The 20600-nt window shown below is 36.1% G+C and overlaps 1 protein-coding gene and 1 long non-coding RNA gene across 5 annotated transcripts in view; one reads left to right on the top strand and one right to left on the bottom strand.

Annotated features, from left to right (window-relative positions):
• Nucleotides 1-20600, top strand: part of CFAP91 (cilia and flagella associated protein 91) — a 104377-nt gene that overhangs the window by 48676 nt on the left and 35101 nt on the right. For all 4 annotated transcript variants that reach the window (XM_072812341.1, XM_072812342.1, XM_072812339.1 and 1 more), the window contains 5 exons: nucleotides 4330-4507; nucleotides 9244-9401; nucleotides 11646-11828; nucleotides 12668-12810; nucleotides 20220-20336. In XM_072812341.1, coding sequence (XP_072668442.1) covers nucleotides 4330-4507; nucleotides 9244-9401; nucleotides 11646-11828; nucleotides 12668-12810; nucleotides 20220-20336 — 779 coding nt within the window. The remainder of the gene's footprint in view (nucleotides 1-4329; nucleotides 4508-9243; nucleotides 9402-11645; nucleotides 11829-12667; nucleotides 12811-20219; nucleotides 20337-20600) is intronic.
• LOC140625093 (uncharacterized) overlaps nucleotides 10057-20600 on the bottom strand; it is a 56719-nt gene continuing 46175 nt past the window's right edge. Inside the window, exons 4-5 of the long non-coding RNA XR_012024469.1 lie at nucleotides 11412-11557; nucleotides 10057-11056 (exon numbers count right to left, since the gene is read on the bottom strand). This is a non-coding gene — a long non-coding RNA (uncharacterized lncRNA). The remainder of the gene's footprint in view (nucleotides 11057-11411; nucleotides 11558-20600) is intronic.

Below are 20600 nucleotides of genomic sequence, written 5' to 3'. Positions count from 1 at the left end.
TCAACCGAAATTACAAATTATCAGAACTAAGAACCTGAGTTCAAGATGCCTGATTGTGGAATTGATATGCAATATTTAATTAGAAATATTTGAAAACATTATATTCTTAATAGCAACAAATAACAACCTATGAAAATCACTTAACAAAAACATGTGCATAGCATTATGGAGAAAAATATAAAGAGTTTCTTAAGCATATGAACAAAGATTTGATAAAAAAAAAAAAGAGGCATACTGTTTTTATGAATGGAAGACTCATGCTTTAGTGCATATTATTTTTCCTCTAAACATTTTATACCTTCAAGAAATTCTAATCCAAATTCCTGCTGTGCCTCTGTAGATCACTATCTGTCCTCTTCTCTTACCAGAAATCACACAAAAGCAACAAGCACACCAGAACTTCCACAAATTACACTTTCAGTGAAACTAAAAAAAAAAAAAAAGAAATCTGTAAACTACTACTAACTTGTTAGGACTACAAAAAGCAACTGAGAGGGATGCCTGGGTCGCTCAGTGGTTAAGCATCTGCCTTTGGCTCAGGTCATAATCCCCGGGTCCTGGGATTGAGTCCTGTGTCAGGCTCCCCACAGGGAGCCTGCTTCTCTCTCTGCCTGTGTCTCTACCTTTCTCTCTGTGTCTCTCATGAATAAATAAATAAAATCTTAAAAAACAAAAACAAAAACTGAGATTACACAGAAACTATGTGAGAGGAAGTAAGAAAACATGGGCTGTAGGAGAGCATCAGGGGAATCTCAGAAGGCTTGAGCAAAATTATACTTCTGGGAGACAAGTTTGGCAATATCCAGAAAACTTTTAAGCCATTATATTTTATGATCTAGCTGCTAGACTTAAGATCTTCTAAGAATCCTAGAGAAATTCGCATATGGACATAATGACCAGTACAAGGATGTTTTTTGTAGCATTACTATGTGTAATCAAAAAACTGAAGCAATCTAAAACATTAGTTTTTAGAAGTTAGCTTAAATTGTGGTAGAGTCCTACAATGGCAGAATGAAATTAGAACTCTCTGTATCAGTGTGACTAGTGTCCCCAGCACTAAGTTGAGTAAAAAAGTTGCAGAATGATACAGTAAAATATCATGGATATGGATATTAAATAAAAGACAGTATTATATTTTTACTTATGTATAGTTCATTTTTCCCAGCTTTATTGAGATATATAATTCACATATTATCTAAGGTTAAGGCATACCATGCGATGATTTTATATACATATATTTTGCAAAATGATTACCACAATAATATTAGTTAACACATCCATCACCTCACATAATACCATTTTTTTTTGTTATGTGTGGTGAGAACATTTAAGATCTATTCTCTTGTTACCTTTCACGTATGCAATACAGAATTGTTAACTGTAGTCATTATGCTGTATATTAGCTATCCAGAACTTATTCATCACTTAACTGAAAGTTTGTACCCTTTCACCACTTCTACCCATTTCTCCCACCTCCTCACCCCTGACAACCATCAGTCTACTCTCTATGAATTCAGTTTTTTAAAATTCCAGACATAAGTGAGATCATACAATATTTACCTTTTTATTTATTTATTTATTTTTATTTTTATTTATTTATTTTTTAATATTGACCTTTTTATGTGTGACTTATTTTACTTAGCACAATGCCCTCAAGTTTCATTCATGTTGTCACAAATGTCAGGATTTCCTTTTTGTATGGCTGAATATTGTATATTTTAAATTACATATAATGAAATTTATCACACGTTAATAAACATAAAATTTTATTATGTCAAAAAATTTTATTATGTCACATTAATTATATTCAATATAATATGTTAATTATATTTAGTATGTTATATAGGAATTGTATACATATATATCTTTTTTTATGCATTGTCAATGAACAATGAAGTTGTTTCCATGTCTTGACTACTGTAAATAATGCTGCAGAGAGCATGGGAAAATCAAATACCTCTTTGAGATAGTAATTTCATTTCCTTCAGATATATACCCAGAAGTGGAATTGCTGAATCATATAGTACCTCTATTGATTTTTTGGGGGAACTTCCATATTGTTTTTCATAGTGGCTATATGAATTACATTCCCACCAACAGTATACTAGGGTTCCTTTTTCTCCATATCCTTGCCAGCATTTGTTATCTCTTGTCTTTTTGAAAACAAATATCCTAACAGGTGTGAAGTGATATTTAATTGTGTTTTTCTTTTGTAGTTTTCTGATAATTAGTGTCTATTCAGGTCCTTTGTCCATTTTTTAATTGCATTATTTTGGTTTTGTTACTGATTTGTAGGAGTTCCTAATATATTTAGGATATTAACCCTTATCAGATACGTGGTTTGAAAATATTTTCTCCCATTCCACAGGTTGTCATTTAATTTTGTTGCTCATTTTTTCCACTGTGCAGAAGCTTTTTGGTTTGATGTGGTCCCATTTTTAATTTCTGCTTTTGTTTGTGCTTTTGGTGTCATATCCAAAAAAATCATTGCCAAGACCAATATCAAGAAGCTTTCTTTCTATGTCGTCTTCTAGGAGTTTTACATTTAAGTATTTAATCCATTTCAAATTAATTTTTATGATTAGTGTAAGATTGAGGTTCAGTTTCACTCTTGTACATGTGAATATCCAATTTTTCCAGCCCCATTTATTGAAGAGAGTATCTTTCCTCCATTGAGAATTCTCGGCTTCCTTGTCAATACTAGTTGACTATATTTGGGTTATTTCTGAGCACTTGATTCTGTTTCATTAGTCTTATGTGTTTTTTATGCCAGTACTATATTGCTTTGATGACTGTAGCTTTGTAATATAGATTGAAACCAGAAAGTGTGATGCCTTTTCTTCTTCTTCTTTTATTTTTTAAAAGATTTTATTTATTTATTCATGGGAGACACAGAGAGGCAGACTTGAAAGCAGAGAAAGAAGCAGGCTCCCTGCAGGCAGCCTGATGTGAGACTCTATCCGAGGACCCTGGGATCAGGCCCAGAGTCAAAGGCAGATACTCAACCACTGAGCCAACCAGGCACCCCTTGTTCTTCTTTTTCAAGATTGCTTTGGCTCTCTGGGTTTTTTTATAGTTCCATATGAATTTTACAATTCATTTTTCTGTTTCTGTAAACTAATGTCATTAGGATCTTGCTTGGGATTGTATTGAATCTGTGGATGGCCTTGGGTAGTATGTATATTTTAATAAATTATTTCTTCCAATCTGTGAACATGGAATGTTTTTCCATTTACTTTTGTCATCTTCAGTTTCTTTCATCAAGATATTTTATAGTTTTTTGTGTATAGATCTTTTATGTCCTTGGTTAAATTTATTTCTATTACATTATTATTATCATTTAAGATTTTATTTGAGAGCGAGGGAGCACACAAGCAGGGTGGAATGGGGCAGAGGGAGAAGCAGGCTCCCTGCTGAATGAGGAGCCCAATGTGGGGCTCACTCCCAGAACTCTAAGATCATGACCTGAGCTGATGGCAGATGCTTAACCAATTGAGCCAACCAGGCGCCTCCCTATTTCATTACTTTTGATTCTTGTATAAATAGAATTGTTTTATTTGTTTTTTAGGTAGTTCATTGTTTATATTTAAGAATGCAACTGATTTTTATCTGTTGACTTTGTATCCTACAACTTTACTGAATTCATTTGTTCTGTTTTTGATAGAAAACAGTTTTCTATGTATAAGATCATGTTATCTGCAAACAGCGACCATTTTACCTCTTCCTTTTCAATTTGGTTGGCTTTATTTCTTCTTTGCCTGATTGCTCTGGTAGGGCTTCTAGTACTATCTTGAATAGGAGTGATAAGAGTAGGCTCTTGTTTTATCCCTGATCTTAAAGAAAAAGCTTTCAACCCCACTGTTGAGTGTGAAATTAGCTGTGGGTTTGAATATAGAGTTCATTTTTGTTTTATTTCTCTATGGAGAGGGAGTATAGAGTAGTAAATAAGACCACAAGAGTCAGATTGCCATGTTCAAATCCTGATTTCTACTTGCTTACCATCTATGACCTTTGTAAGCTACTTTGATATTTCCTTGCATTTAAAAATATGGATTTGTCTAATACAGGGCATTCCAAGGTATGATTATTCAGTAATATTCTTCAAACTGTCTAGCATCTTATATGCAACTAAAATGTCTTCTGGCCAAATAACTAACAAGAGGTAATACAGGACACAGATAACCAGTTGTGAGGCACATCATGAGGATATTTCCTAATGTCATTTCATCCTTCATAACCCTTGAAGTTATAGAGGACAGGAGCTGAAAGAACGTAAATGGTACATGAATTTCTCCATGTGTTTCTAAAGTGCTTTGCTTCATCATCCAGGTCGAGGGCTCCCAGCTGGACAAGCTGAAGTTGAGATGATAGAACGTGCCCGGGAGAAACGTGCTTGGGAAGCCACTCTTCCCTGTCTGAGTGACACCTCCCAGTTTGAGAAGAGGAGAAGGATGATGAATGCAATGGAAAGGAAGGAGTGGGCCTTCAGAGAGCAGGAGATTGAAAAGTAAGTTCTAGATTACTGAGACATCTGCACCTGTGCTGGTGGAGTAATATAAATATTTTTTATCTGTAAAGCATTTTCCCAAATGTATGGGTTTAAAGGCAGCTCTCTACCTGTAGAGTTAGGAAGTTGGATTTCTGGTTCTTTTAGGAATAATAGTTCTACAATTTTCTCTCTAACAACATAAAACTGTATATTGCTCTCTTTGTATGTAAAGTTAAGCATGGAACCCAGATTTGAATAATTTCTCAAAGCATCTGTGATTCTTCTCTTTCCTTTTTTCTTTATTTTTATTTTTATTTTTTTTAAGATTTTATTTATTTATTCAAGACAGAGAGGCAGAGACAGAGGCAGGGGGAGAAGCAGGCTCCATGTAGGGAGCCTGACGTGGGACTCGATCCCGGGTCTCCAGGATCAGGCCCTGGGCTGAAGGCGGTGCCAAACCACTGGGCCATCAGGGCTGCCCCCCTTTTTTCTTTATTTTTTATACTTTTTAAAAGATTTTATTTATTTATTCATGAGAGACAGAGAGAGAGAGAGAGAGAGAGAGGCAGAGACACAGGAAGAGGGAGAAGCAGGCTCCATGCAGGGAGCCCAACGTGGGACTGGATCCTGGGTCTCCAGGATCACACCCCAGGCTGAAGGCAGCACTAAACTGCTGAGCCACTGGGGCTCCCCTTTTTTTCTTTTTTCTTTTTTTTTTTTTCCCCTTTTTTCTTTAAAGAAAAATCTAGGGATCCCTGGGTGGCGCAGTGGTTTGGCGCCTGCCTTTGGCCCAGGGCGCAATCCTGGAGACCCAGGATCGAATCCCACATCGGGCTCCCGGTGCATGGAGCCTGCTTCTCCTTCTGCCTATGTCTCTGCCTCTCTCTCTCTCTCTCTCTCTCTCTCTGTGTGTGTGTGTGTGACTATCATAAATAAATTTAAAAAATCAAAAATAAAAAAATTAAAAAAAAATAAAGAAAAATCTAATTATTATCATAGAATCCCACTGAAATGCCTTTTTTTTTTTTTTAAAGATTTTAAAAATTTATTTGACAAAGCACAAGCAGGGGGGAGCAGCAGAAGGAGCTGCGGTGGGAAAGGAAGAAGCAGGCTCTCCACTCAGCAGGGAGCCTGACATGGGGATCAGTCTCCGGACCCTGGAATCATGACCTGAGCTGAAGCCAAGATGCTCACCTACCTGACTGAGCCTGACTGAGCCACCCAAGCACCCCTAAAATGTCTTTCTTTTAAAAAAATTTTAATTTAAACTTTAGTTAGCTAACATATAGTACAGTATTGGTTTCAGGATTAGAATTCATTGGTTCATTACTTTCATATAACACCCAGTGCTCATCACAACAAGTGCCCTCCTTAATACCCATCACTCATCTAGCCCATCCCTCACCAACCTCCCTGTATCAACCCTCAGTTTGTTCTCTATTGATAAGAGCCTCATGGTTTGCTTCCCTCTCTTTTATCCCCTTCCCATATGTTCATCTGTTTTGTTTCTTAAATTCTACTTATGAGTGAAATCATATGGTATTTGTCTCTCAGACTGACTTATTTCGCTTATCATAATACACTCTAGTTCCATCCACTTTGTTACAAATGGCAATATTTGAATCTTTTTTTATTTATGTTATTTTATTATTTATTAATTTTTTATCTTTTTGATGGCCCAATAATATTCCATTGTGTGTATGTGTGGAGATATGCACACACACATGCACATACTACATCTTCTTTATCCATTCATCAGTCTTTCAAACTGACCCTTTCTGTTCATTCCCAGTGCACCTCTGCCTGGACCGTGGCCCTCTTTATATCCCTCAGCCTCTTAGCTAATCATCTTAGTCCCTTTGATACTGAATTCACAGTCAGGACATCCTGGGTTCTAGCTACAGTTAATGGGAGCATTTTCTATTTAAAAGACAAATTGTGGAATTCCTCAATTAAGAGATGAACTCACAGTGCATAAATAACAATATGTTTAGGTACTTCTGGTTTTCAATAATTTTAATGTATTTTCAGTAATAAAGCTGTCCTTAGAATGTGTGGAAATGATGAAAACCCCAAAATTACAACTCCCTAACAATAAAGAAACATGGGATGTTTTTCCATTTATTTTTGTCATCTTCAGTTTCTTTCATCAAGATGTTTTATAGTTTTTAGTGTACTAAACAGAAAGGGAACTTGTTGAGGTTTTCCTTTGTTCTGTGCTGCACTAAGGCACTTTATTGCCCATAGCAATGCTACACCTGTCAGTGTACTTACACAAAAGAAAGCTAAGAACCAAGACAGAGACTTAGCATGGTTCTGAATTCAAAGTATGTTTATCTTTTTATAACACCTTCTGTTAACCCCAAGTCCAGACTGTGTGATGTTTTGGTAAAAGCTTGCAATTAAAGAATGCAAAGTAGGTATCAAAATTAAATTTATTGCTGCAATTTGGAGAGGTATATTCTTATCAGAAGGGCACTAGGAACATTTATAATGTTTCTGGCTAGTTCTGTTTGGGATGGGTGGAGATTTGGGAAAATTACTGAGAGAAAGTAGCTGGGTGTTGAAGGGTGAGTAAAAAGCCATCAGGAAGATAGTATTAGTGATGATGATGATATTCATAGAGCATGTTACACTTGTAGAAGCTTACTGTGTGCTGGAGCCATGTTCCAAGCCAGTGGTTCTCAAATTGTGGTCCACAAACTAGCAGCATCGGAATTTCCTGGGAATTTGTTAGAGATCCAGATATTTGGGCACCATCCCAGACCTACTGAGTCAGGTGGTGGACTCCAAATTATCTGAGGCATGCTCAGGTTTGGGAACTACTGTTCTACCATTAACTCATTTAATGCTCACAACCTTATGGGATAGGTACTATTATGTCTGTTATATGGCTGAAGAAATTGAGGTAAGTGATGAACTTGAGAATGAACCTAGAATTTCTAACTCCAGAGAGAAAAGTGACAATTGGCTTTTGGCTTTTTTTTTAAAACACCTGTTTTTCCATATTCACTTTTCACTACTTCTCCACCTTCTCCTGTAAGTCCACTTTGAGAAGCTCCACCAGTATGACATGTTAGCTCTGTCTCTAGTCCTTTGAGTTGAACTTTCCTCTGCCAAGGCCTCACTTTTTCCTCATCTATGTGGCAAATCTCAATCCTTGTTTATCTTCAAGACTACAGAGGTAATAGGAAAATTACTATTTAATAGTAATTATTAAATTACTGTAATTTAGTACAGTAAGGGAGCCTTCTCCATCTTCCTGGATCCATTGGGAATAGCGCTAACCATAGTTGCCCTGTTCTTTTTTCTCCCATGGTGTTCATTCCTTTGGTCTGGTATTTATCTCTCTCTTTTTTTTTTTATCTCTTTGTTTTATAAAATGCTAGTTGGGGGATCCCTGGGTGGCTCAGAGGTTTAGTGCCTGCCTTCGGCCCAGAGCATGATCCTGGAGTCCCAGGATCAAGTCCCACATCAGGCTCCCTACATGGAGCCTGCTTCTCCCTCTGCCTGTGTCTCTGCATCTTTCCCTCTCTGTGTCTCTCATGAATAAATAAATAAAATCTTTAAAAAAATGCTAGTTGATATGCCTGCTCCAATAGAACAGTGCTTCTTGAGAGAAGGTGTTTGATCTTGTTCATCATTGTTTGTTTCCTGCCTGGCATATGGTGAGGATTTAATAAATATTTGACAGATGAGTGGCTGAATAAATTACTCTATGAATTTTTAAGTAAGCATAAAATGTTCAAATGTCTATTTTAGGAAGGAAAATCTTGACAGCTGTGTGGAGCAAAATTGGAAGGAGAGACTAGATTAGCAACTAGCGTCCAAGTTAGGAGAGGGATGATAAAAAAAACATGAGATAGGGACTGGATGCGAGAAGTGTTTTAGAGGAGGAATTGTTAGGGGAGGGAAGAAGATAAGAAGGGGTAGATTTCTGGGAGAACAAAATAAGTGAATTTTTTTGAGATTCTCAGGATTGCTGGAAATTCAAGTAGATAGGAATTCTGGTTCAGAAATACCTGGGCTGGAGGTACAGATTTTGAAGTCATGTGTGCATGGTTGCATAAACATGAGCAAGGCAACTTTAGGAGAACAAGATGAAGGGAAGGGGAAAGGAAACAAAGATTGATTAATGTCTATATGTGCCAGACACTGACATTTTCACATGTATTTCTTAAAATAGCATGCTGTCTCATTTTCTCTTCACTCGTATTACTTAACTCTCCAGCCAATACCTGTGGACCTGGAACTGTGCACAGACATCTTCTTGTTCATTTAGACCCATCTGCCTAGAGAACCCTTTTATTTACCTGGAATACTCTTCTTTGCCTTTCAGAACTATGCCCATACATATTCCCTTTTTGAAAAATATTTTATTTATTTATTCATGAGAGACACAAAGAGAGAAAGGCAGAAACGCAGGCAGAGGGAGAGGCGGGCTCCATGCAGGGAGCCCGATGTGGGACTCAATCCCGGGTCTCCAGGATCACGCCCTGGACTGAAGGCAGGCGCTAAACTGCTGAGCCACCCGGGTGTCCCATACATATTCCTGTTATAGAGAGATCCACTAGGAGTTGCCTCCCCCAAACACCCAATGTATCTGTCACACTTTGATAGAGTGGTCGTTTTAAATACATGAATATGGTACCAGCCCAAAGAGAAGATTCTGTTTATGGCTGGTGTTTCCTCTCTCCCTAGTAGAATAGTCTGAGATAACAAACACTTCTTTATGTTTGGTGATTTACTTAAAGATTACAGGAGATTCGTCTGGAAGTTCTAAAAGAGTTGCTGAAAAAACGTGATGAGAATCAAAATGAAGTGAACATGAAGCACTTGAATGCCCGATGGTCTCAACTGCAGGAAGCGAAGGAGGCAAAGTTGGCACAGATTCAGCACACACATGTAGTAGGTAATGATGTCATATTAACGATGAAGAGAATGGGAGGGTTGGCTTTGCTTTGAATCTTTGATCAAACCTCATTTAGATAGAATTCTTTTGCATCCTAATGTTATTAAATAAGTAAAAGAGATGAATTACTTCTCAAAAGTAGAAGAGTGGAGGAAAATTCTTCACTAAGAAAACCAAGTAATGATGTTCCAACAGGTAGTCAGGTTATTGACACTATGGGGTAAGTGTGTGTGTGTGCATGTGTGCGTGTGAAAGGGGTCGGGCTTCCCATATTCATGGGTTGAAGTCCTGGATAGAGAGCCCTATTTTCTCAACCTTTTTTATTATTGCTCCTAAGTGATACATTTAGACATCTTTTCTCCTTACCCCCTCCCATGAAATTTTAATACCATGGGTATACTGTGTATCTGTTTATGTACTATATCTGTAGACATAAAAAGAGCAGTCAGTGGGTGATTAAGAATAACTATGAAAAAATTAAAAAAAAATAATATGTAATATTTTTAAATTAAAATTAAAAAGGGCCTGGATGGCCCCGCAGTTTAGCACCTGCCTTCAGCCCAGGGTGTGATCCTGGAGTCCCAGGATCAAGTGCCACATCAGGCTCCCTGCATGGAGCCTGCTTCACCCTCTGCCTGTGTTTCTGCCTCTCTCTCTCTCTCTTTCACTCTCTCAATCTCTCTCTCTGTGTCTCATGAATAAATAAATAAAATCTTTAAAAAAAAATTAAAAAGAGGGTACCTGCATGGCTCAGTTGGTTAAGTGTTGACTCTTGATTTTGGCTCTAGTCATGATCTCAGGGTCGTGAGATCAAGCCCCATGTTGGGCTCCTCACTGGGCATGGAGCCTGCTTAGGATTCTCTCCCTCTGCCCCTTGCTAGCGCCCCCTCCCTCTCAAAGAAAGTAATAATAAAAATTAAAATTAAATAAAATTAATTTTTTAACTTATTAGTATTTAACTTTATAATTTTGGTTGCTTAGTAACTTCTAATGTAATTTACTTATAAAATAATATCAATTATATGTGCAAATTGACAATTTATATGCATAATAGATTAATCATAATTTTTAAAAAATCAAATTTGTTATTTTTCTAGCAAAAGTAAAACAATTATAAAAATTCCGTAGAATTATTTTTAGTTGAAAACAAAAAGAATTATTTTTAGTTGAACTTTTAACGCTTTCTTGATGTGAGAAAATAACTTTTAACTAGCTGCTAGATATGCACTTAGATATTGTCAGCATTTTTTCTTTTAGGTACCTGATATAACTAATGATGAGTTGACTAACTTTTGTAGATAATGAACTGAGGGTTGCTGGAGGGGAGGAGAATGGGGAGATGGGATAACTTAGTGATGGTCAGTAAGGAGGGCACTTGATATGATGAGCACTGGGTGTTATATGCAACTGATGAACCACTAAATTCTACCTCTGAAACTAATAAAAAAAAGATACATAACAAACGTAAACTATATTTCGTTTCAAAACCCCAAGTCCCACACAAAAGCTTGGAGAACCAACATAAATGCCCACGAGGAAGCAGTGGTGCCTGCAGCCACCTCTTAAAATAAGACTTTGCAGTCCCACAGTATGATTTTAATCCCATCCAGAGTGCACAGTGTAGAGCCCTCAGCAGGGATGGCTCTATGATAGATCTGAAAGAAAAGGAACAGGTGGAGGTAGTAAGCATGAGTCCTTAATGAGTAAACTCCCAGTGTGCACAGCTGAGCCTTTTCCCTCCCACTGCCAAACAGTTCTGAAGAGCTCTGAGCTGGGATACATTGTGCTTTATTCTGGTGTGAGCCAAGATGGAAAGAGATTATCGAAGAACCTGTAGTCTTTCCTCCCTTGCAATTATTTTCCTAGGAGAAAATAATTTTCCGAATCTCCACTGACCATGGTTTTTTTGGGTTACTTTGAGTTTCTTTCATTAGCTTGACAAACTGTTACTGAATACCCCTTCTTGCCTCAGAGCTTGGAATGCAATTATAAAAGATTTCTGTTGCATACCAACTGAGGACACTAATCGACTCAGCTTCTGTCACTTGCACTTGTCTCATGATGATCTGGTCCACACAGATGACCTCTGTTCTTAGTGTTACATTCCGGCTGCAGTGAGTGGCCATCGTTGAAATTCATTCCGCTGAGTAGCTTCCCTGTGAATAAAAGTAGAACTGGCCTATTATTATGCATTTGTTCAGAACAATATTTTGAAGATAGTCACAGAGGTATGTTTTATTCTAGCAATCAGAAAACTTGCGGGAAAGGGAAGGAATATAGAAGGGAAGTTAGAGAGAAGAAATATCATCAAGGATTATTCTGATTATGCATCACAGGTCTATGGGCCTCTGTCTCGTCTTGGTCGTTTCCCTGACAACAATTCAGAGGACTTTGTAGTAAAAAACTACTATCTCAACACCTATGAAGGTAAGCAATTTACATAATTACAAGTCCAGTAGTAGCAGTATTAAAGTACTAGAAATATTAGATTAAAGGCTAAACAACAAATAAAAATATTTTCAAGAAATAGCAATGAACACATTTATTATTATTAATATAAGTTCATACAAACCAATAAAAACTCCTAAGACCCAAGTAAATGGATCCACTATATAACAATATATCAGTGTTTAGCTACTAAACATTTAAACGTGTTCAATGTCACTAATAAAGTCACAGAAAAATGAAACCAAAAAAGCTTTTATACAAGCTTTAGAAAGTAAACAAGGAACTTATCATGAAATCAGCCCTTAAAGAAGAAGTGCTAGAAAGCTAGTGGGTAACGAAATGGATAACTAGGGGATAAAATTCATGGTGAGGGCTATACTTCTCATCAAGTCCCAGAGAGGCTTATTTAGGTTATTTAAATTTTCATTGACAAGTTGAAGCATACACATGGCCAAGATCATGAGTTGGTGGTCACACTGTTGAACTCTCCAGAGCAGAATATGATAAATCGGTGTACATCCCCGATAGAATGGTGGTCCACTAAATTTCTGTTGGTTATTATCATAAAACTCATTCCTTTTTTTAGGGAAATATTTTATTAGAATGCATTTTGCATTTTATGGTCTAAATCACTGAGAACATGAGCTAATTTATGCACAAATTTGCTTTATGTTTTGGGGCCACTTCAATTATGTGAGCTATATATCTGATCGATTCCAAATGAAACCACTTGGCAAACAGCTACTAAAATTAACAATATGCTTTCAAACGCCAACTGCAGTCACTGAATACTAAAAACATGTACTTCATTCCTGTAGGATTAGTTGAACTTGAGTCAAGTCTCCCAGATTTTGTGACACAACCCCGAATCAGACCTCCGAAGCCAAAAGTCACTACCACGAAAGCCGGTTTTCTCAAGAGGGCAGCAAGGATGGACCATGAGTTGGCAGAGGTTCATAAGGTAGAACAAGATGCTATTAGTAGGACTTTTGCAGTGAGATACCCCATCTCCAAAACTGCAGTGTCCAGTAGTTCTCAACACATCACTCTACATTTTTTCTCCTCTCCAGACTTTCATCTTTTGGAATTTGCCAGTGCTATGCTGAACCAGTGTTTTCCCCCCTCATTTCAAGCTGTAGGAAAATCTGCTGGAGGCTCTTCTCCCAATTTGCAGGAGTCATGTTACTTCCTAAAAGTGGTTCTGACTTTGGATCTACATAATAAAACCTGACACTGCGTTTAGGGGTAGCAGGTTTCTAGTGTTAGGAATTACTGCTGGTTTTAATAGTCAAAAAGACTTCATTTTCTCTCTTTTAGAATGTTCCCAGGGCATCAGGAAGAAAGGGAATCATGTTCAAGTGCTCTCTAATCTGGTTTAAAGCCCAACCACATGAGAAAGTGCAATGGTTGTCCTCATGAAACGAGTACATGGCATCTTCCAGCTGTGCTTCCCTTTTGTTAATTGGACTACAAGCGTACAGACTCTTGAACTTGTGATTTATGAGTGCGCTCCTCAGTCTTTAGCATGCATCAGAATCACTTGTTAAAACACATGTTGCTAGGCCCAACCTCCAAAGTTCCTGATTCAGTAGGTCTGGGGTGGGGCTGGGGTATTTGCAGCTGTTACAAGTTTCCAGGTAATGCTGATCTGCAGGAACTACCCTTTGAGGCTCACAGGTTCATGACATAATCTCATCACTGGTCCATGTGTTTGTGTGTTCAGTTGGTTTTAGTAATAGAATAATCCACAGAAGCCCATAATCAAAATAAAAATTAGGACCTTGGGGCGCCTGGGTGGTTAAGCATCTGATTCTTGATTTCAGCTCAAGTCATGATCTTAGGGACGTAAGATTAAGTTCTGCTGTGGCTCCATGTGGATGTGGAGCCCGCTTAAGATTCTCTCCCTCCCCCACCTCATCCCCCTTCCCCAGCCCTGCAAGGTGCACATCCATGCTCTCTCTCTAAAAAAAATTTAGGGGATCCCTGGGTGGCGCAGCGGTTTGGCGTCTGCCTTTGGCCCAGGGCGCGATCCTGGAGACCCGGGATCGAATCCCACGTCGGGCTCCCGGTGCACGGAGCCTGCTTCTCCCTCTGCCTGTGTCTCTGCCTCTCTCTCTCTCTCTGTGTGACTATCATAAATAAATAAATAAAATCTTTAAAAAAATAAAAAAATAAAAAAAAATAAAAAATAAAAAAAATTTAGGACTTTGACAATAATTCATGTGTATCTATGTGGTTCTTTCTCACCTCATTCCCCTATCTCCATTTACCCATTCTGAACTGTGTTCATTATTCTCTCACTTTCTGTAAGAGTTTTTTTCAGACACTTTTTATTAGAGTATGGAAGTTCTCTTCTTTCCTCATTTACTGAAACTTTAATCATGGGTTCCTGCTGAATTTTATCATGTTTTATCTGTATGAATTGAAGTAATTATATATTTTTCTTTTTAAAATTATGGTAATAAGGAACATTTATAGGTTTTTGTTTTGTTTTTTACAAAATTCATCTATTCTTATGCACTGGGAATGAACCTAAATTGGTCAAGGTGTTTTATTTTCAATACAGTGTTGGGTATTAGGGAGGGCACTTGTTATGATGAGCACTGTGTGTTATATGTAAGTGATGAATCACTAATTTCTACTTCTGAAACCAATATTATACTATTTGTTAACTAGAATTTAAATAAAAATTTGAAAAAGAAAAAAACCAATACATTGTTGGATTTGATTTACTAATAAGTTTATCAGAATTTTGATTCCATATTCATGAGTGAAATCACCTTTTTCTTTCTCATTTTGACTACGTATGGCATTGGTGTCAGAGTTATCCAGGTCTTCTGAAATGACTGTGGAGTATTCCTTCTTTTCTACTTTTGAAAAGAATTTAAATAGGTTTAAAATGACCTATTTCTAAAAAAAAAAAAAATAATAAAATAAAATAAAATGACCTATTTCTTCAGTTTGGTAGAATATTCTTATTAAAATTATGAGACTGATGTTTTCTTCATGGGAAAATTCCAACCACTCCTTCAAATTCCTTACTGCTTACGGAACTATCTGCATTGTTTTAGTAAATTAACTTTTCTTTTTTTTAAATTTCTTTTTAACTTTAATTTTTTTTTTTTTTTTTTTTTAAGGAGGGATAGGAGAGGGGGAGAGGAGGAGGAGAGAGAATCTTAGGCAGGCTCCATGCCCAGTGCAGAACCCAACTTAGGGGTTCGATCTCATGACTCTGAGATCATGACCTTAGCCAAAACCAAGAGTGGGACACTTATAACCCAACTGAGCCAGCCAGGTATCCTGAAAAATTACATTTTCTTTATAGATTTTGTTGCACCTAGCTTTTCATATTTTTTGACATATGGTTGTTGGTAGTATTATTTAAAATCTTTTTAGTGTTTGTTGTACTATAATCATGCCTTTTTTCATTTATAATATTATTTGTGCTCTTACTCTTTTTCCTTATTCATTTTTGCTGGAGGCTTATTAATTTTCTTGGTATTGTTTTTCTAAAGAACGAAATTCTGACTTTGTTGATTTTCTCTACTTCATTTGCAGTAACTCCCATTCATATATATCTTTCTTCTTTTTGTTTTGTAGTTCTTTTCCTAACTTAGAGTAGACATGTAGTTCATTAATTTTCAGGCACTCATCAGTTTTATAAATAAGTATTGAAGGCTAAGCATTTCCTTCAAAACACTGGCTTTGGTATATTCCATTAGTTTTGATATGGAGTGTTTATCAATACTAGTATCTAATTTTTAAAAATATCTGTTACAGTTTTGAACCTATAAGTATTTAGGTTTTTAAATTTCTAAGTTTGCAGGAATTTTCACTCTTTTTGAAATAACTTCTAACTCCTTTGCTCTATGGGCAGTAATCCCTATTTGAAACTTAGGTATGTTTGTCTTGTGAACTAGTATATGAGTTTACATATAAAATAATCTAAGTACACCTTCAAATAATATTATCACTTTACATGTAGTACAGGTCCCTTATAGCATATTATTCCCCATTCATTCCTACTGTCCATTGGCATTGCTGTCATTCATTGCACTGATCCATATGCTATAATCACCCAATACGTTTTTACTCTTGTTGCTTTAACAGTTATATTTTGGATCAATTAAAAATAAAAATATTTTATTTTACCTTCATTTATTCTTTGTATTCCACTGTTCCTTTCTTTATAGAAATGCAAGTTTCTGACCTATATCACTTTGCTTCTGCCTGGAGAACTTGTTTTACCAATTATTACGGGGAAGGTCTCCTGGCAATGAACTCTCTGTTTTTGTTTGTCTCAGCAAGTCTTTATTTCTCCTATATGATTTCTTTTTTAGATATAACTCACATACTATAAAATTCACTCTTTTAAAATATACAGTTCAGTTGTTTATAGTATACATATTCACAAGATTGTTCAACTATCACCAATTTCTAATTCCAAAATACTCTCTATCCCAAAAAGAAACCTTGTACCCATTAGCAGTCACTCACAATTACCTTCTTCCCCCTAGCCCCTGGCAACCACTAATCTTTCCTTTTATGGATTTGCCTATTCTGAACATTTCATATAAATGAAATCAAACAATGTATGGCCTTTTATGTCTGGTTTCTTTAACTTAGCATGATGTTTTCAAAGTTCATCTATGTTGTAGGTAGGTACCTCATTACTTTTTATGACTGTATGATATTCCATTGTGTGGATGTATCACATTTTGTTTATCTGCTCATCAGTTGATAAAAATTTGAGTTGTTTCTACTTTTTATCTATTATAAATTATGCTGATAGGCACATTTGAGTACACATTTTTGTGTGGACATAAGTTCTTCAGTTCTCTTGGCTTTGTACCTAGGAATGGAATTCTTGGGTCACCAGATAACTGTTTTACTTTGTGAGGAACTACCAGATTGTTTCAAAAGGGGCTATACTGTTTTACATTTCTGCCAGGAATGTATGAGGATTCTGATTTCTCTGTACGTTTTTAAAAAAATTTTATTTATTCATGATAGATATATATATAGAGAGAGAGGCAGAGACACAGGCAGAAGGAGAAGCAGGCTCCATGTTGAGAGCCCAATGTGAGACTCGATCCCGGGACTCCAGGATCATGTCCCGGGCCAAAGGCAGGCGCTGAACTGCTGAGCCACCCAGGGATCCCCTTCTCTGTACCTTTGCCATCACTTATTCCTGCCTATCTTTTTTATTTTAGCCATTCTAGTGTGTGTACTGTGATATTCTCATTATGGTTTAAATTTGCATTAGTCTAATGATTAATGAGTGTTAGCATCTTTTTCATGTGCCTTTTGGTCATTTGTATCTTTTTTTTTAAAGGTTTTATTTATTTATTTGAGAGTGTGTGCATTAGCAGAAGGAGAGAAGACACAGGGCTTGATCCTAGGACCTGAGGATCATGACCTGAGCTAAAGGCAAACACTTAACCAACTGAGCCACTCAGGCACCCCAGGTCATTTGTATATCTTTTTTTGGGGGAAATGTCTATTCAGATCCTTTGCTCATTTTTAATTGGGTTGTCTTTTTGTTTGTTTATTATAGATGTTACTTTTAATGTCTATTTATTGTTGAGTTGTAGGAGTTCTTATATATTCCAAGGACTATACCCTTGTCAGATATACAATTCACAGATTATCCTCCCAGTCTGTGGGATGTCTTCTTATTTTTTTGTCTTTTTACTTTCTTGATAGTATCTTTTGAAACAGGTAAGTTTAAAATTGTGATCTTTTCACTTTTGAATAATGATTTTATTGAGTGTAGAATTCTAGGTTGGTGGGAGTTTTTCCCAACACTTCGAAGATTTCCCATTATTCTCTTTTTGCATGGATGGTTTCTGACTAGAATTCCACTGTAATTTTTAACTTTGTTCTTCAATAGTTAAGGTGTGTTTTCTCTCTGGCGACTTTCAAACTTCTCTCTTGGTCTTTGGTTTTCTCTAATTTAAATATTATATGCCTGAGGTGTTTTGTGTGTGTGTGTGTGTATGTGTGTGCACGCATGTGCATGTGTGTCCTGCTTAGTGTTCTCTAAGCTTTTTGGATCTGTGGGGGGTGTTTGTTATTACTTTAGGAAAGTTTCCAGCCATTATTATTTCAAATTTTATTCTGCATTCTCTCTTCTCCATCTGGTATCCCAGTTAAACATATTATTCCTTTGATATCATTTCACAGTTCTTGGATATCTTGTTCTACTTCCTTGTTTCTCTTTGCATTTCACTTTGAGAAGTTTTTATTGACATATCTTCAAGTTCCTGGTTTCTTTTATTTTTTTTTTGAGTCTACTGATGAGCCCATTGACAGCATTCTTCATTTCTGTTACAATGTTTTGATTTCTAGCCTTTCCTTTTGATTCTTTGAGTTTCTATCTCTATTTACATTACTTATCTGTTCTTGCATGTCATCTACCTTTTCCATTAGAGCCCTTAACATATTAATCATTGTTATTTTAATTTTTCTGTCTGATAATTCCAACATTTATATCATATCTGACTCTGGTTCTGATAGTTACTTCTCTCTTTAGACTGTGTTTTTCTTGCCTTTGGAATGCCTTTTAGTTTTTTTGTTGAAAGCCTGACATCTGTTATAAAGCAATAGGAACTGAGGTAAATAGGCTATAGGTGGGATTTATATTAATCTGGCTAGATGTTGGGCTGTGTTTAATGTTTGTTGTAGCTGATGGTATCAAAGAATTCACATTCTTTTACTGTCCTTGTTTTTATCTGAACTCTTGGCTTTGGTATAAGATGTTTTCCTTCCAGAGATATCTTACAGGCAAATATATCTGTATCTATATATATCTCCATGTAGAGATCTCATGTGTGCACACACACATGACCAATATGTATATGTGTATATTTAGAAATATATGAAAATAAATATAAATACCTATAAGTATCTTCAACTTTTTTACACAAATTTTTTTTGCACAAATGTTAATACATAATCCACACTGCTCTGTCTGTGCTTTTATTATCTAATATATCTTAGAGATCATCCCGTAATTGTGTTACATCATTTTTTGCATGATACATCATAATATAAATGTAACATGTTTAACCAGTCCCAAGTTTTTTGTATCAAAAATAATGCTGTTTGCATATAATTTAGTATATGTATGAACATATCTAAAAGAAAATCCCTAGACATGAATTGCTGGCCCACAATATGCCTGCATTTATAGTTTTGATGGATATTGACAAATTTTCTTACATAAATGCGTACTAAATGCTGAATATGTGAGAGTGCCAGTTTTCCCAGATCCCTACCAACATATTATAAATGATTGGTTTTAAAATGGTTTCATTGTAGTGCTCTTCAGGGCAACACACTCAAGAGATGCTTGACTTCAGAATTATTATTTTTTTTAGACTGCTGCTGCTTTCTGTTGAGTCTGTTGTTGTGGTTATTGTAGAACTGTTATATATTAGAGCTGTTATGTATTTGGTGTCAGTTTTTATCTTGTAGAAACTCAGAGGGTTCTGTTAAAACCACAATAATGTCATGTGGTTTCAAATTTTACTCAATTTTCATATGTTTATTATTTCAAGATTTGGCTTAGTACTTGTTTTTATCTATGTTCTCTGTATTTTCTGTGGGAAAACTAATGTAAAAATTATATGATAAAAAACATGATTCTCAAGTATGATTTTTAAACAACAGAGATCAGGCTTTTTGATACTTTTAAGTTAAAAGTATCCCCGTATGGCTGAAAACAGAAGCAATGAACAAAACCATTATAACAAATTATAATGTCATGTATAATTTGGGGGGCTTTTGGTGATCAAAAGTAAAATCAATAAAATGTATGTTGAAATCAAAACACACACATACTCTTTCACAAGGAAACAAGTTCATTTTCAGAAAATGTGAGCTGCAGGCTTTCATGGCCAAAGGAAAGCTCTTTCTTCACTTGGAGACAATTGCCTTTAATGCTCCTCAGTTCCTTCATAACAACAGAACATAACAGATTTCTGTCATTTATGGCCGGGGGAAATTTTCTGTTGCCCAGGAACTTGTTTTAAACAGTTAATTGGCTCTTGTAGAAGAAAAGGAGTCAGGGATTTGCTTGCACACACACATGACCAAATCTTTTAAAATCTCAATTTTTTTTAAACCTCCAAATCTTTGATTAAAATGGATAAAACCTACGTGCCCTGTTTACTGAGTGTTTAGCTGATGTTTAGGAGTATCGTACTATTCCATGGGTCATACAAGCACCCAGTTTTGGCCTTATTCAAAAAGTCCTGGCATAGCCATAGTGAAGATTATTTCTGATTGATATTCAAACCTGTGTCTAGATCTAGTAGTGGAAGAAAATACAAAGGTAAGAAGTGATGCTAGTTGGTGTTATTCCAGGCAATATTGGATAAGAAGAATAAAGTTCTTGAACCAAAGAAACTTCTGCGCTTCCTTCAAAGAAAGGCTGTACCTCAACCTCGGCTTCCAACGCCAACCTTGGAAATGAGTTCCAATGTAAGTTTGAAACTTTATTCGAAATGCTAAATTCAGTATTGTTGTCTGTTTATCCTTAGATACTTTGGTTTAAAAACAAACCTAATTTAACAGGATTACCTTCTCAATATCTGACTTCTATGGCATATATTCTTATGCTTCAAACATCAAACACACAAATAAGCAAAATGACAAGAAAAATAGGCATCAAAAGGTATTCCTCATGTGTGTCAAATAAAAAAAGATCAAATGACGATCAGTTACCATAACCATCTTGCAACATAG

The sequence above is a fragment of the Canis lupus genome, chromosome 35 (assembly GCF_048164855.1).
Source record: "Canis lupus baileyi chromosome 35, mCanLup2.hap1, whole genome shotgun sequence".
NCBI lineage: Eukaryota > Metazoa > Chordata > Mammalia > Carnivora > Canidae > Canis > Canis lupus.
Note: the sequence above shows the minus strand (reverse complement) of the source record. Positions and strands in the feature narration are given on the sequence as shown.